The sequence below is a fragment of the Acomys minous genome (genome assembly GCF_964271855.1).
Source record: "Acomys minous genome assembly, chromosome: 14".
Lineage (NCBI taxonomy): Eukaryota > Metazoa > Chordata > Mammalia > Rodentia > Muridae > Acomys > Acomys minous.
The window spans coordinates 5,721,474-5,735,787 of record NC_140496.1 but is presented as its reverse complement, the minus strand read 5'-3'; the positions used below and the strand labels follow the sequence as shown (position 1 = coordinate 5,735,787).

Below are 14,314 nucleotides of genomic sequence, written 5' to 3'. Positions count from 1 at the left end.
CTTTTGAGGTAAGACTTCTTAGCTTGTGTCTGGCTCACCTACTAAGCGTCACCTGGCACTGCTGGTATGGCCTGCACAGAGAAGTGGACCCCTGCATTGGTAGCCTGTTCTGACTGACTCCTTCCTGCCATTGCATCCACTGGAGCAAAGGCCATCTAAGAGGCACAGTGGTTTTAAGCAGCAAGGACAGAGGATGCTTTCCCAGGAACACATTTCCTTGAGCGGCGGGGCAACATACCCAGCTCCTGGCTGCTGGGCTGACAGAGGTCTGTCCAACAAATGCTCCTATCTGTACTTCTTCTTTTCTTGCTCTTTTGATTGACTCTCCTTCACTCCCCGTTAGAGTCATCTCTCCTATGCCTGCCTCCTCTCCCCATTAACCCTTACACCCCCCTCTCTTACCTCTTTTATATTTTCTATTGCAATCATGTCTCAGTTCAGGAAATTTCTTCAGCTACAAAGAACTCACTGATTGTTCTTTGGGTGTTTGTGTGTGCAGGTATATTTTAGAGTATGTCAGAGGTCAACCTTGGGTGGCTTTCTTTCTCAGGTTTTGCCTATCTCTATGGTTATTATTTTTTACCACAGGGTCTCTCACTGGCCTGAGGTTTGCTAAGTAGGCTAGGCTGCCTAGCTGCTGAGTTCTACATATCCACCTGTCGGTACCTTTCCAGCTCTGGCCTTACAAATATGTGCTGCCACAACCTAGCGCTTGTACATGGGTTCTGGGGGTTGAATTCAAGCCCTCATACTTGTATATAAACTATGTGGTTGGCCAATGAATTTTTAAGTTTAGTGATACTTTTCGTTTCCAGATTTTTATCCATTCCAAGGTGTTGTTTTAGGCAGTCCTTGCAGAGCTTCCAAAGAACAGCTTGCTGCCTGCAGCTCTGATACCCAGGTAACAGGCTCACTTACTGGGTAACAGGCCTCACGGGAGTTGGGTGGGGTGGGGTGTTTAGGTCCTGCCAGTGGGTATGGAAGCACAAATCCAACCCTACTAGAGGAAGAGACAGGTTTCAGGGCAGCTTCAGCCTTTTGTGGGGGAAATGCTGCAGTGTCTGAGGACTGGGCAGAGACCTAATTTGGGGGCTGGGTACTCTGCATGGTGTGGCTCTTGCAATGAGACCACTTAGGGTAGAGACTACATCTTATTTGCCACTTCAGAATCCAGATGCCATGTGGTTTTGATTCTACTCTCATCAATGAAATACTCTGCAGAGGACAGTTTCCCACCATTCCTACCATGGGTAAGGTACAGTGAACAAAACAACCCCAAACCTTCTCAACTAAGATTGCCCTTGAAATCAAGAGTTATTAAATAAGTAGTGTTTCTTGACACAAAGTCTCAACTGTGGACAAGACTAGGTCGTCAGTTGCAAAAAGACCTCCAAGCACCTAACTTCAATTGTGGCATGGCAGGTAGAGGCTTCACCAGAGGGCGGCTCAACCTGCAGTCCACCCTCATCAAGTAATGGTGGTAACCACTAACTGTACTCCTGACTTACGGATACATATTTTCCTTTCATTTTATGACAGTTATGATCAATCATTTAGAGAAAGGAAGCTTGTGCTGTGGTAAGTGACCTATGTGCTGTGGCTTCTGTGACCTCCGCAGATCGTTTTCCCAAGTTCTAACTGAGGGTGTAATGGTGATCCTCTGTCCTCCCAGAGCCTCCCACATGAGGCAGAGGCCTGCAGGAAGCAGCATGTTGCATACTTTAGCAGAACCTGAGGAATGATCTAAGGTACGGCTCCAGACAACAAACTTATATTGGAGCATCTCCTATGCTGGAGATTGAAATGACTAAGGCCTGACTGGTATCTACCCCAGACACTGCTGCCAGTTAGCTGGGCAGTAGCCCCTCCCAATATTAAGGGGGATTTGCATTTCACAAGTCAGATCCTGACAGCTGAGAGGCAGAGTAGTGAAGGCAAGGCCCAGAAGACCAGCAGTGTGTAGCTGGGCCCTGTGCTTGCCTGCCACTCCTCCTGTCTATATTAAGGAACTCTGCTGTGTTCTAACCCCAAATACCTTTCACCTTGGCTTATTTTGCTGTCTCATTGCTCTTGCCCAACAAGAGCTGACACTCGGGAGTCAGAGGCAGGTGTGAGTTCGAGGCCAGCCTGGTCTACAAAGCAAGTCCAGGAAAGCCCAGGCTACACGGAGAAACCCTGTCTGGAAAAACCAAACCAAACCAACCAAAAAAACAAAATAAACAAAAACCCAAACCAAAAATGCCTTGTAGATAAGGTAGATCAAGTAGATAAGGTTTTGCCCACCTTCCTCTGAATTTTAGAAAAGACTTGAGCCCTAAAGAACTTTCTCTGAGAAAAAATGGCTCAAGCCTGAACAGGACAAATGACTACTGACTTCTCAATTATGTGAAATATTTTATTTGGATCTGTTTCTTCATGAGTGTGGTTCTTAGGCTAATGTTAGGAACCTCACTGGGCAATCACTGCATGCTGGGCTGAGTCTGGACTGACATGGCAGAAGTCACTATATTTATTCCCCAGCATTTTTCCTGCTGCACCCCCAGCCAGGGAGTAAGTGGCCTGGCAGACAATTTGCTGTGGTCCAGCACCTGCCAGTGCAGCCCATAGTGAAGTCAGTCTAGTGAGCAAGGAGATGGAGAAGCCTCCTTGTTAGCACACACCGCCTTACACCAGGCACTCTGAGCTCCATAAACTGCTGCACAGCCAATGGCAAGAGATTTGGAAATGCCCTTTACCACATAAAACAAATGTAAAGTAACAATTCATGAGTTTTGCTCAAAGGTACAAGCGAAGTAAGAAAAAATTATTTTCTCCCTAGATCCAAAGAAGCACCAGGTACTAGAAACAAGGCAGTTGTTGGCTCCAAAGCTTCTTTAACTGACATATGCAATGGTAGGGCTATTTACAATTTTTTTAATTAATGGAAAATTTTCCAACAGAAAATGAAGGCTTCTTTTTGCTTTCTTTTCCCAAGGTGGCCTGGAACTCACAGAATCCACCTGCCTCCCAAGTGCCAGGATCAAAGGTTTATGCCACCATACTAGATAATCATGAGTAATTTTGGTGCTCAAACTCTAACCTGAGACCAGACCAAGAGGAGGGCTCTTTCATCAGGCCACGGTGATGCGTGTGGTCAAGTCCCAACGATCTGGTCTGGAAGAGGCCCCAAGGGAGATGGTTTTATATTTGAAGAAGGCGATCCTTCTCTTTCCCGACATCATCACAGGCACGCCACCCGCTATGTTCCAGCTCCAGGTGCGCTGTGTTCCTTTCATGTTTGTGTCATCTGCCTGAATGTCCACAGCATCTAGCTGCTGCACAAGCACCACCACACTGCTGCACAGCCTTGGAGGACAAGCTTTTGACCAGGCTGACTCACAACAGACAAAACTGTATTGTTCTTGGCAGGCTGCCCTTGGTCCTGACTAAGCACTGGGGAGGCCGCACCTCCAGTGGGTTGGGCCACCTCCAGTGCAGCAGGGTCTGGGGAACTGGAAAACCATTTGTGTGCTTTGGTCATCTGAGCCTAGCTAGCCTCTTGCCACCTGAGGGAGCAGCATTAGTATTTGCTACTAAGAATCCTGATGGGGTGAGGGTGGGAGGGCACCCCTTGTGTTACTGGGCTAGGCTTCATGTGCGTCTGTCATCAAGAATGAATACTAAAGTGTGCATTACCAGCAGAGGGCACTGGAGGGACACTGGAGGGGGAGGAAAGGCCTGGGTTACTGTACTGTAGAATGTGCTTAGTACTGTTAAGTCACACACCTTCAGGGAGGTCTGATAAAGATGACCAGAGAAATCCTATCTCAGTTAAATCCTATCATCAAGTTAAAAATCTTGTAGATGCCAGGAATTGTCCAACTTCTAGAACTCTGAGCCAAAATAAACTCTTTCTATATAGGGGGGAAATTATCAATTGTACACTTCTCGCCTTATTCATTTTGTGGATTCTCCATCTTGAATGAGGTGGGGGGCAGGTGCCACTGCAGATGAGATGTTTTCCACTCCACCATACCCCATTTCTAAGCCAGCACTGCTTCTCTGGGTAGGAGAGTACTACCCAGCACTACCTTAGGGATCCAAATCAAAAGCACAGAAGAAGACAGATTAAAAAGGCGTGAGTGATAAGGTGGTAGGGTGTTTACGTACTCATTGGCGCTGGGTTCCATTTCCAGTGCTAGTGCTACAAAAGCAGCAAAGGAATAAACCAGTAACATCAACATCTTACTGGAACAACTAGTGGTGTTACAGTAACAGAACAGATTTCTATACTGAAGAATTAGCCTCTTCCTCCCCTCAAAATAGTAAACCTAGGGCAGGACATACATACATTTCACTTATCTTCAGCCTAGATTGAAAATACTGTATCCAAAATGTTGTAAGTTTCCCTAGCCCAGCCTCTGCCTGCCTTGGAAGGTCCTGATATGAGCACTGGTCTCAGCACAGATGCACAGAGCACAGTGGGGCAGAGCCTTACAGAGACACACCCTTCACAGCCCCTCATCATGACAACACCACCTTCCACGAGTCACAGGGTTCTCCTAGGCAACACAACAACCAACATTTCCAGGGAATATGTGGCCATTTCAGAGGCTGTATTCTAATCCCCACGACCAATAACAAAACACAACCAGACAACTGGGAATACTAAACTTTTTGAACAACCAAATCAAGAGATATTCAGGCTTGATCTAGCTTTCTCTGGGTTCATCCTTATGAGCTCCAGGGAACTGCGTTGTCCCCGTCTACCCCACCACCCAGCCTCTCCAGGAAAGCCTGTCAACTTATTTCTGCTTTTGCTTGGAAGCATCTGTGATAGTGAGTAGAACATGTAAGTGTCTCCACAAACCTCCCACACCCAAAACAAACCAACAAACCACAGGGTCGTGTCTATCGACCCGAAGCACTTCCTTAAATCTTAGGCAAAGCACTTAGGCAAAAGCCACGTAGCTGGTCATCATCACCACCATCTTATGGGCACGTTCCAGTGTGCACTGTGCCCAGGGGATAGCCTCATGCCCACGACATGTTCTACTGTCCCATAGGCCTTTGAAGGAAGGGAGAGAGGGAGGGGAGAAAACACGGATGAGTAGTAGAGCGGAGTCCTGTCTAATGCAGGAGGATATGCAAGCTAGCAGCAAAGACCAGCTCAAGACAAACCAGATTGGGAATCTGAGGGTTGCCAACCCCAACTCCTATGTACACTCCTGCTCTGCACTCAAGAGGTCTATCCATTCTCAGGAAACTGCGTCAGCTACCTCGCTTTCAGGGTTCTCCCTGGGTTCTGCTACAAACAATAAAACTTAATCCATGTGCCCTCGTAGGCCTGTAGGAAACCATCTTTGCTCTGTATGAATTTCTAGGGGGAAGTATTCCTAGGCACGTGGAGCCTTGCAAGTCTGATGTCTTAGGATGAGGCTTTGTTGTTAATGACATGAGCTCAACTTGGAGGAGCCATCACCCAGAGGACTAGCATTGCCCTCACTGGTTTTGGCCTGGGCTGCACAGCAAGATGCTTCATGAATATAGTGTTAAAACAGGAGGGGTAAGGGGACAGGAAGAATGGCCCCAGTCTGGTACCTGTGTCCGAGTCTTTCTGCTCTCCATTGGCCCCCACGGTGAAGGGCAGCTTCCGCTTGGTGGTGCGTTCTCTCACCTCCTTTCCTCCATCACTGCGGTCCAGCTTTGGAGTCTTGGTTAGAGAAACTTTATCTTTATCCTACAAAAGAAAGTGATGCTTTCAGGTATTATTATTATTACTATTTCCAGTATTAAATCTTCAAATCAGCCATGACTTCATGTACCAAAGGAAGCAAACCATTCACTGGGGGAAATTAACAGTCCCTCCCATTCCAGGTCTCATATGCAGAGACAGGCAGGCTATGTCTAGGACTAAAAGAGTTGACTGTGGTTTGGCCTAGAGCACTCATCCTTTGGCTGAAGGGATGTTTTCTGCCCCATCCTACTGCCCTGTGGGAGGTATTGTCCATGAGGACCAATGAAGTCTCCTCTCCCAACAATGTGGAATCAAACTCACCAGCAAAACTCTCAGAAGAAAATGATGCCATAGACCTTTGAAAGGGCACAACCATTGCCCAAAGGTCAAGCCAACAACCCTTCCCATGCCCACCCGTGCAATCGGCTGAACTGCAGCATTGCTATTCTGCTCCAGAACATGGGCCTATAGGATACTGCTGGGTGATAGGATGTCCCCTGCTTGTACCACCTTCCTCATCCCAGGCCTGAGACATTGTGAGGTGCCATGTCTGTAGGTAAGAGAAATTCAAGGCTGCTTACCACCTAACCATAGCCACTATACAAGGGGCTGGAAGGAGGGTCTCTTTCTTTACAGGGTAGAGACTCATAGCTAGGGCTGGAGAGGTGGCTCAAAGGTTAAGAGCATTGACTGTTCTTCAAGAGGTCCTGAGTTCAGTTCCCAGCAACCACATGGTGGCTCACAGCCATCTATAATGTGATCTCATGCCCTCTTGTGGAGTGCAGGTGTATAAGCAGGCAGAGCACTGTATATAGAATAAAATAAATAAAAGCCCATAATCTATACAATTCCATGGCCTACCCCAAACATGTACATGCCATCAACTGGTTAGTATGAACAAGTCTGGAATTTGTTTGCCTCAAAAACATCAGTATGGTTTAGATAAAATGTACCCTTCCAGAGATGGGACTAGACACACTGTATATGCACTCCTAGGATCCAGTTTCTTAAAGCGCACCACACAAGAGGAACTCTATTTGAGGCACAGATCACAAGATATTTATATACAACATGGAGCCATGGAGGCAGGGGAAAGAGGAAGAACAGCTAGATATCAAACTCCAGGTGCACAGAGATCCCTTCTCTTCGACAGATGCAGTTGATTCAGGAGCTGCTGGCCATACTACAGAGAGAAACTCTGACGCCAGGCATGGTGGCACACACCTTTAATTCCGGCACTTGGGGAGGTGGAGGCAGAGGCAGGTAGATCACTGTGAGTTCAAGCCTGGTCTACAAAGCAAGTCCAGGACAGCCAGGGCTACATAGAGAAACCCTATTTTTTTGTTTTTGTTTTTTTGGGGGGATGGGGACGGGGACAGACACAAAACAAAACAAAGACCTCTGGCAGAGCAACAGTTAGTGCTATGACTACTATACTTCGGACCCAGGAAGAACTCTAGCACCGGGCTGACCTGAGGGGGGCTATAAGTAAGGTTTATTAATCCTAATAATACCTTAGACTAGACAAAGTATGACTTTTCCAGCACGCATCACAGAGGGAAGCTCTGGCCCTGAGTGCCCTTCCAAGTGGTCCTGTTATTTACAGAGCCAAGCAAAGGGTCTCAGAGGACAGCAGCGCATGCCTGCTGAAGCTCATGGACACTGAAGTGCGGTGGAAGCTGATGACTATTCTAGGAACATTGCGAGGGGCTGGAAAAATGCCTCAGTACAAGTTCCTCTTGCAGAGGGCTGAGGTGTGACTCCCAGCACCCCCATGGTGGTTAACAATACTTATAACTCAAATTCCAGGGACCTGATGCCTCTTTCTGACTAAGCACGCACATCGCACAGAAATACATGCAAGCAAAACACTCAAAATACAATGAACAAATCTAATTTAAAAATTAAAATATAGAGGTTGGAGTGCTCAATGATTAAGAGCACTGTCTGCTCTACCAAAGGACCTGGGTTCAGTTCCCAGCACCCACATGGCAGCTCACAACTGTCTGTAACTTCAGTTCCAGGATTCTGACCCCTTCATACCAGTGAACATAGAATAAAAATTTAAGAATATATGTTAAATAGAAGCTGTATTTGTATCACTAAAAAGTTCTATATTTTAAAAACAAATATAAAAACTCCCAGTTCCTTGCCTAGGTGACTAGTTACTGTACAACTATCTGTTCCAAAGGTTATGCCTCCAGGTGACTAAGAACCAAGGATCTACTGCCCATGTCCACCTAACACTAGCAGGAGAGCACAGTACAGTGTTACAGCTGGGATAACCTATGTGCAAAGGCTCAGCCCCACCTTGTCTGTCCCTCTCCATTTCTTCCCAACAATTATGCCTTCTTGCCATGATGTCCTCCCTGCATCATCCACTCCTCGACCATTACTGCCTCAATGCAAACCAAACAAAACTCAAGCAATTAACAACAAAAAACACAAACAAAACCTTAAAAACAAACGAACAAACAGGGGGTGGGGTTTCCATGCTAACACACCTGGCACTTTATCTAGAGCACATTCAGAGTTCAACACAGAGTTGGATGAATGCTTTAAAATGAGGTTCTTGGGCTGGCGAGATGGCTCAGAGGTTAAAAGCACTGACTGCTCTTCCAAAGGTCATGAGTTTCATTCCCAGCAACCACATGGTGGCTCACAACCATCTGTAATGCGATCTGGTGCCCTCTTCTATCCTGCAAGCAGAATGCTGTACACAAAACAAACAAACAAATAAAAAAGAGGTTCTTGAGCCAGGCTGTAGTGACACACGCCTTTAATCCCAGCAATTGTGAGGCAGAGGCACGTGGATCTTTAAGTTTGAGGCCAGCCTGGTCTACAGCCAGGACACAGAGAAACCCTGTCTTGAAACACACACACCTCTCCTCAAAAAAAAGAAAGAAAGAAAAAGTTCTTGAAAGTGAATGTAGACTCAAAGTTTTGTTCTGCATCTGGGCAAAGACAGCATGGTCCAACCTCTCTGAGTGTTCTGTACAAGTAAAATGATAATTGTAGTGAGACCAACTGTAAATGTTACAGAACGCCTTGAACATTAGATTAAGCCAAGCTTGATCAACGTCTCTCATCAGACCCTAATATGTCATAAAAATGGTCAAGGTGGCAACAAAATGGTACCTGAGGTAGCTCTGACCCCATTCACCCATATGTTAAACTGTGTACACAGATGGTACAGAGAAACGCTTGCCTTAATTAATTCCATGATTTTCATTACAGAAAGCACAGAAAAGGAAAAATAAAGTTGCAACTTCAAAACATAGTCACTGTCTCTGTGGTAGGCAGCCTTTGGAATAAATGGCGATTCACAGGCAACAAATCTAGTAAAGGTGAAACCATACTGGACACCAACAACCAAAACTTGTGAACCAAATGATTCTACATACTCTTATAGAAAAGCTCACCCTCTCAAAAAGTGAACCACTCTGGCACCTTCAGTCTATTCCACTCAGTGTATCCAGATGTCATATTGTTACTGTATATTTATAGTAAATATTAAAATCAGAGAGCTTAAGTCCTCCAAGTTTCAAAGCAACTTTGGTTACAACAGGTTTGAGTCTCCACATGAACTCAAGAATCACTACCAATTCTTTCAAAAGACCTGCAAGGACTTCAGTGGTATTATGTTGAATTTATGTTCCAAGTGGGAAGGGATACACTTAAAAAACAATAAAATTTCTGATGAATACAATTATTTAGGCCTTCCTAGCATCTCAGTAACATCAAGCTACATGCATCACTGCAGCACATCTTTCAACAAATTCTAAATGATTTCCTTTCTTTTCCCCATCCCTTTCTTTCTATGGCAAGACCTCATTATGTAGCCCTGGCTAGTCTGCTTGCTATGTAGATCAGGTTGATTTCAAACACAGAAGTTTGTCCACCTCTGCCTCTTGAATGTCAAGATTGAAAGTATGGGCCACTGTGTCTGGCAAGATTTATTTTATATTTGTGTCTTCGCCTCCCTCCTTCCTTCTGAGAGGGAGAGGAAGAGAATGTGTGTGTGTGTGTGTGTGTGTGTTCAGTTTCTCTGAGGCCTTGACTCTCTTACCAGCACCTCCCGAGAGGTCACACACCACTGTAAATATATTTTAACACACCGCCCCCCAAACCCCTGTGCAGCCTTGGCTGTCTTGGACCCACTTTGCACACCAGGCTGGCCTCGAACTCACAGAGATCCATTTGCCTTTGCTGGGATTACAAGTGTGTGCCACTGCTCCCAGCTTATTTGTAAAATCAATTATATGTAAAAGTAAATTTTACATAATGGATTAGCATTGTGACACCTTGCCCAAATCATTAATTCCTGTAGCTTTTGTGCAGTTGTTAGGCATTTCTCTGCAGATACCTTTGGAATAAAGGAAGTGTGTTCTCTCTTTTCCAGTCTCTGACATCTTTTGCTGCTTTCACCTTGCTTCTGTGCGAGCTAAAGCCTGCAGCACAGCACTGCCAGCAGTGGAGACCCTAAGTGTCTTTCTGCTTTGTTTCCCGCCGTATGCAGTGTTTGGCCGCTGTCATTACACAATGGGGACACAGAGGGAAGTCTCTCCTTTTTTGCTGAGTAAACTGTAAAATGTTTTTGCTATATCAACTGATGCTATAACTTAGGAAAGAAGCACAAGAAAAAGTTCTGTGACTTTGCATGTGACTATAATTTTAGGAAAATCGGGAATTTTGGGCAAAAGCATGAATCAAGGGGTGGGGAAATGGCTCAGTCTACCTAAAGTGTCTGTTGAGCAAGCATGGAGACTTAAGCTTAGACCTCCAGCTCCCATATAAAAGGCAGGAGTGGTGTGCATTTGTAACCTCCACACTAGAGACTGAGACGGATACTAGGCGCTGACAAACTGCTGAGTTCCAGGTAGAGTAAGAGGCTCTTGAGGAGGAACGTGTGTACGGGCACCTTCCCCAAACAATCCATGACCTCCACATGCTTGAGTAAGAATGTGTGTTGGCCCCTCCCGCAATCAACCAATTGATCAGAATAAAGTGGAAAGCAATAGAGAAAGACACATGACAGTGTCTTTCTGGCCTCCACATGCACTTGTGCACACATGCATGAACACAAATATATACAAAGCGTACACACACAAATAAAACATAATAAACTAATTTTTAAAACTTACTGAATGAAGCCGGGTTGTGGTGGTGCACGCCTATAATCCCAGCACTCGGGGAGGCAGAGGCAAGTGGATCACTGTGAGTTTAAGGCTAGCCTGGTCTACAAAGTGAGTCCAGGACAGCTAAGGCTACACAGAGAAACCTTGTCTCGAAAAACCAAAAAAGAAAACTAGAATGACTATTAGACACCCAGTGTGAGGGCACAGTGGAGTTGTAGAACTCAACCCACCAGCAGGGCACCACAAGGAGCCATTTTCTAAGTAGGAAGGGTTTGCTTTACAATATTAACATTGGAAAGTGGAATATAGGGAATGAAGGCCAACCAGAGGCCTTCTGATTGGGGACCTACTATGCTCAAAAATGGTCAGCCTTCCTGTAGCCATGGCATGTGTGTCAAGTTGGAGAAGTAGTGACTGGACAGGAAGGGGTAGCTTCCTCCGAGATGTCTGTGGGGTTAAGAATGCCAATGAGCAGTAGTGCCAGAGGGTAGGTACTTTCAAGCACTGCACAATTTGAATTGGGCAGGGGCGGCATGCTGGAGAAGCCACTCAAGTTTTCAGTGGTTTGCTGCCCCTGCCTGCATTGGCCAACCCCAGGAATGGCTTTGGAAAAGAATCCAAGCATAGCCAAGATTATTTTCTTCTCTGCTTTAGCAAAAGGAGCAGACAGAGGGCCCAAGAGAAAGAGCTCATGGTCTACAAGTCCACCTGCCCCCTCTGCCACTGCTACCATGACATCCTATGTGGTACCTGAGATGAGCTGATACCCAGGGAAGGATGGGGGTCAGTCAAACAGGCTCCATTTCCATCTTTCTGTTATCCTGCTCTTGGGCATAGCCTCCTGTACCTCCTGTTTGTCAAGAGAGGAGACTACATTTATATACAGACCTCAAGACACACCTGCAAAAACCACAGGACCCAACAGCATAACCACAGCCCTGTTGCCCCTTTGGTGGCACTAGCACAGCTGCCTCTGAAGGTAGGCTTCAGTCTCAGAGAACAGCCAGATCCATGCGAGGTGTGAGCTTCTGTTTGTCATGGAGTTAACATTGGGTTCCACAAGGATACTATGACATTGAAAGAACCACCAGATCTTATGGGATACATGGTACATACATACAGGTAGCAAATGAAGGGTGTACTATCCTTGAGAGGTCTGATTGTACAGAGGCAGGGCTCACCCTCAGAGCCTCCTTCTGTTGACACCACGTCTGCTCTAGAATTCCCTTTGAGAATCCCAGAAGAGGCCGGATTCTCTCCTCTGAGAGGCTTATGCTGAAACAGATTACCATCTGTCACAGGAGATGAGAATGGTCCTGACTTGGGATGTGAGGTAACACAGCGGCCATTTATCTCTCTAGAAAGATCAGCTTGGATGGTCCAGAAAAGTTCCAGCTAAGATGTCCACCCCTACCCCATTCAAATCAAGCAGTGCTTCAAAGAACTACCCTCTGGCACTACTGGAACCAACCCACGTACACCCTCTCCCCACAGCAAGCTTGTGTCACTACCGAGTCTGTAGCAAGATCTGTGACAGAACCAGATGCTCCTTCCTATCACAGATACTCCACTAGTGTATGACTCAGTTGAGAGAAAAAAATTAAATTTGCCACCGAGGATCCTCTGTTGTACCTGAAGATCAGACCCGAGTACGCTACTGTGGACTGCTCTTCTAGATGCTACCACAGGTGAACAGAGAAGCTAGGAGGGACTGCTGCTAAGGACTGCCCACAGCAGCACACCATAATTTCAGTGACTGTCAACCTCCAGAAAAGGCCTGGCTTTTTGCTGTGTGGTTTAAGTAAGCAAACAATCAAACAAAACCAAAATAAGACAGGGCTATCTTGCTGGGGCAGCAGTGGTGGGTTGGGTTGGGGAACCAGAAACAAAAGCTGAAACCTAACCCATGTACACCTCTCACAGCCAATACACAGTCCAGGTCCTGTAGTCTCAGGACTCGGCCAACTCAGCTCAGCTCAACTCAACTTATTAACAACCACCCAACACAACCTGAAACATTTTGGTGTTCCTGGACTTGGAACAGCAGGAACAACAGCAATTAAGGTGTTGCTAGAAGGCTGATGTAGCCCAATTTCATCATGGATCACTGAAGTCTACTCCTCTTCGGAGCACAGCCTTTCTCCTGGGGCCCTGACTAGACTTTCTTACCCTTTCGCCCTTCATGTCAAGCCACGTGCCGTACACTTGAAAGGCATCCCTTCTTTCAAGACAACTTCTGAGACCCACATCGGAAGAACTAATTGCTCTGGGAAGAGCTTGTTCATCTTTGTCTGCGTAGCCACTCAACTGCAGGGCCCAGGAGTCTAATCTTTGCTTTTCCCACCTACACCTTAGATCTACTCACTTCTGCACAAATCCCAAGCCTAACACTGGTGCCCTGGTCTCTTATACACACACTTTGAAGGTGACTTCTGCAATTCCTACTTACAACACTTGTGTGGGTATGAGAAGCTTCTGCAGACAGCCAAGCAAAACACACAAACGCGCGTGCACACACACACACACGCACACACTGTACTCTCTAGGAGGCAGCTGGAGCTCTCTGGACACACGCACACACACACTATATTCTCTAGGAGGCAGTTGGAGCTCTCTGGAGAATTCTTTACCAGACAAAAGCAGCAGTCAGACAAAGTCAGAGAACATCTAAAATTGAGGCCTCTAGAGGCAGTGATGGAAACATAGGAAAGCGGAGAGATGTGGGATGTGACAGGTTTGGGTAGTTGAGTGTAGGGTGTTTCACACCATCACATAGTTGAGCTGTTGTGTCCCTGGTGATGTAAGCTGGTTCTGAGGTCCAAGATACCCCTAAATGAAATGAAGAGTAAGCCAAGGCAGGAGCCAGCATTAAGCAGGAAGATGGCCAGTGTCCCTTAAGTGAATCCTGTGGAAGTAGGGCACTACTCTGATTTGAATGTCCATACACTCTGACCTGTATGTGCTGGTTCTGAGGCCAGCTTAATGAGAAGTCCTTTAAAAAAAAAAAAAAAAAGAGGCAGGCTAGGAGAGCACAGTGAAACCTTCTCCCTTGTCCAGTCTCCACAACCATCAAACGTCTATGCATACACCTGAAAACTATGCCTTTGCATCTGTTTGGTGTGAAGCTGTCCCCAAAATGGGTTCATACTATACAGATATTCAAGGGTCCCAGAGGCACATCTATTTTTTTCTGCTTAAATATGCCCATGTTCAAACTAAATTGAATGAAAGATTATCTGGCTCACTAGTGTTAGTCACATGAAGAATATTATCACAGTCCAGCAAGAATCAAAAAGGAAAGGGGACTGACAGCCGGAAGGCAAAGCTGAGCTGGGACCCTCTCACAGACATGGGCTAGAAACAAGGACCAAGAGGTTCAGGAGGAGCAACCAGGAAATACATTAAGGTGAATTTGAGAACTTGAGTTGAATTCTGGGGTTGTGTCAGGACTTGGTTTCCA

At 46.1% G+C, this 14,314-nt stretch overlaps 1 protein-coding gene and 1 long non-coding RNA gene across 6 annotated transcripts in view; one reads left to right on the top strand and one right to left on the bottom strand.

Moving 5' to 3' along the window:
- Positions 1 to 4,070, top strand: part of LOC311582977 — a 39,917-nt gene extending 35,847 nt beyond the window's left edge. The window contains exons 3-4 of the long non-coding RNA XR_014774344.1: positions 816 to 2,892; positions 2,975 to 4,070. This is a non-coding gene — a long non-coding RNA (uncharacterized lncRNA). The remainder of the gene's footprint in view (positions 1 to 815; positions 2,893 to 2,974) is intronic.
- ANKRD11 (ankyrin repeat domain containing 11) overlaps positions 1 to 14,314 on the bottom strand; it is a gene marked incomplete at its 5' end in the record, with an annotated part of 158,009 nt that overhangs the window by 21,184 nt on the left and 122,511 nt on the right. For 4 of the 5 annotated variants that reach the window (XM_084756306.1, XM_084756303.1, XM_084756305.1 and 1 more), the window contains one exon: positions 5,581 to 5,719. In XM_084756306.1, coding sequence (XP_084612432.1) covers positions 5,581 to 5,607 — 27 coding nt within the window. Of the gene's footprint in view, positions 1 to 5,580; positions 5,720 to 11,604; positions 11,705 to 14,314 lie in introns of all 5 variants that reach the window. The other variant, XM_084756307.1, reaches the window with a different exon arrangement.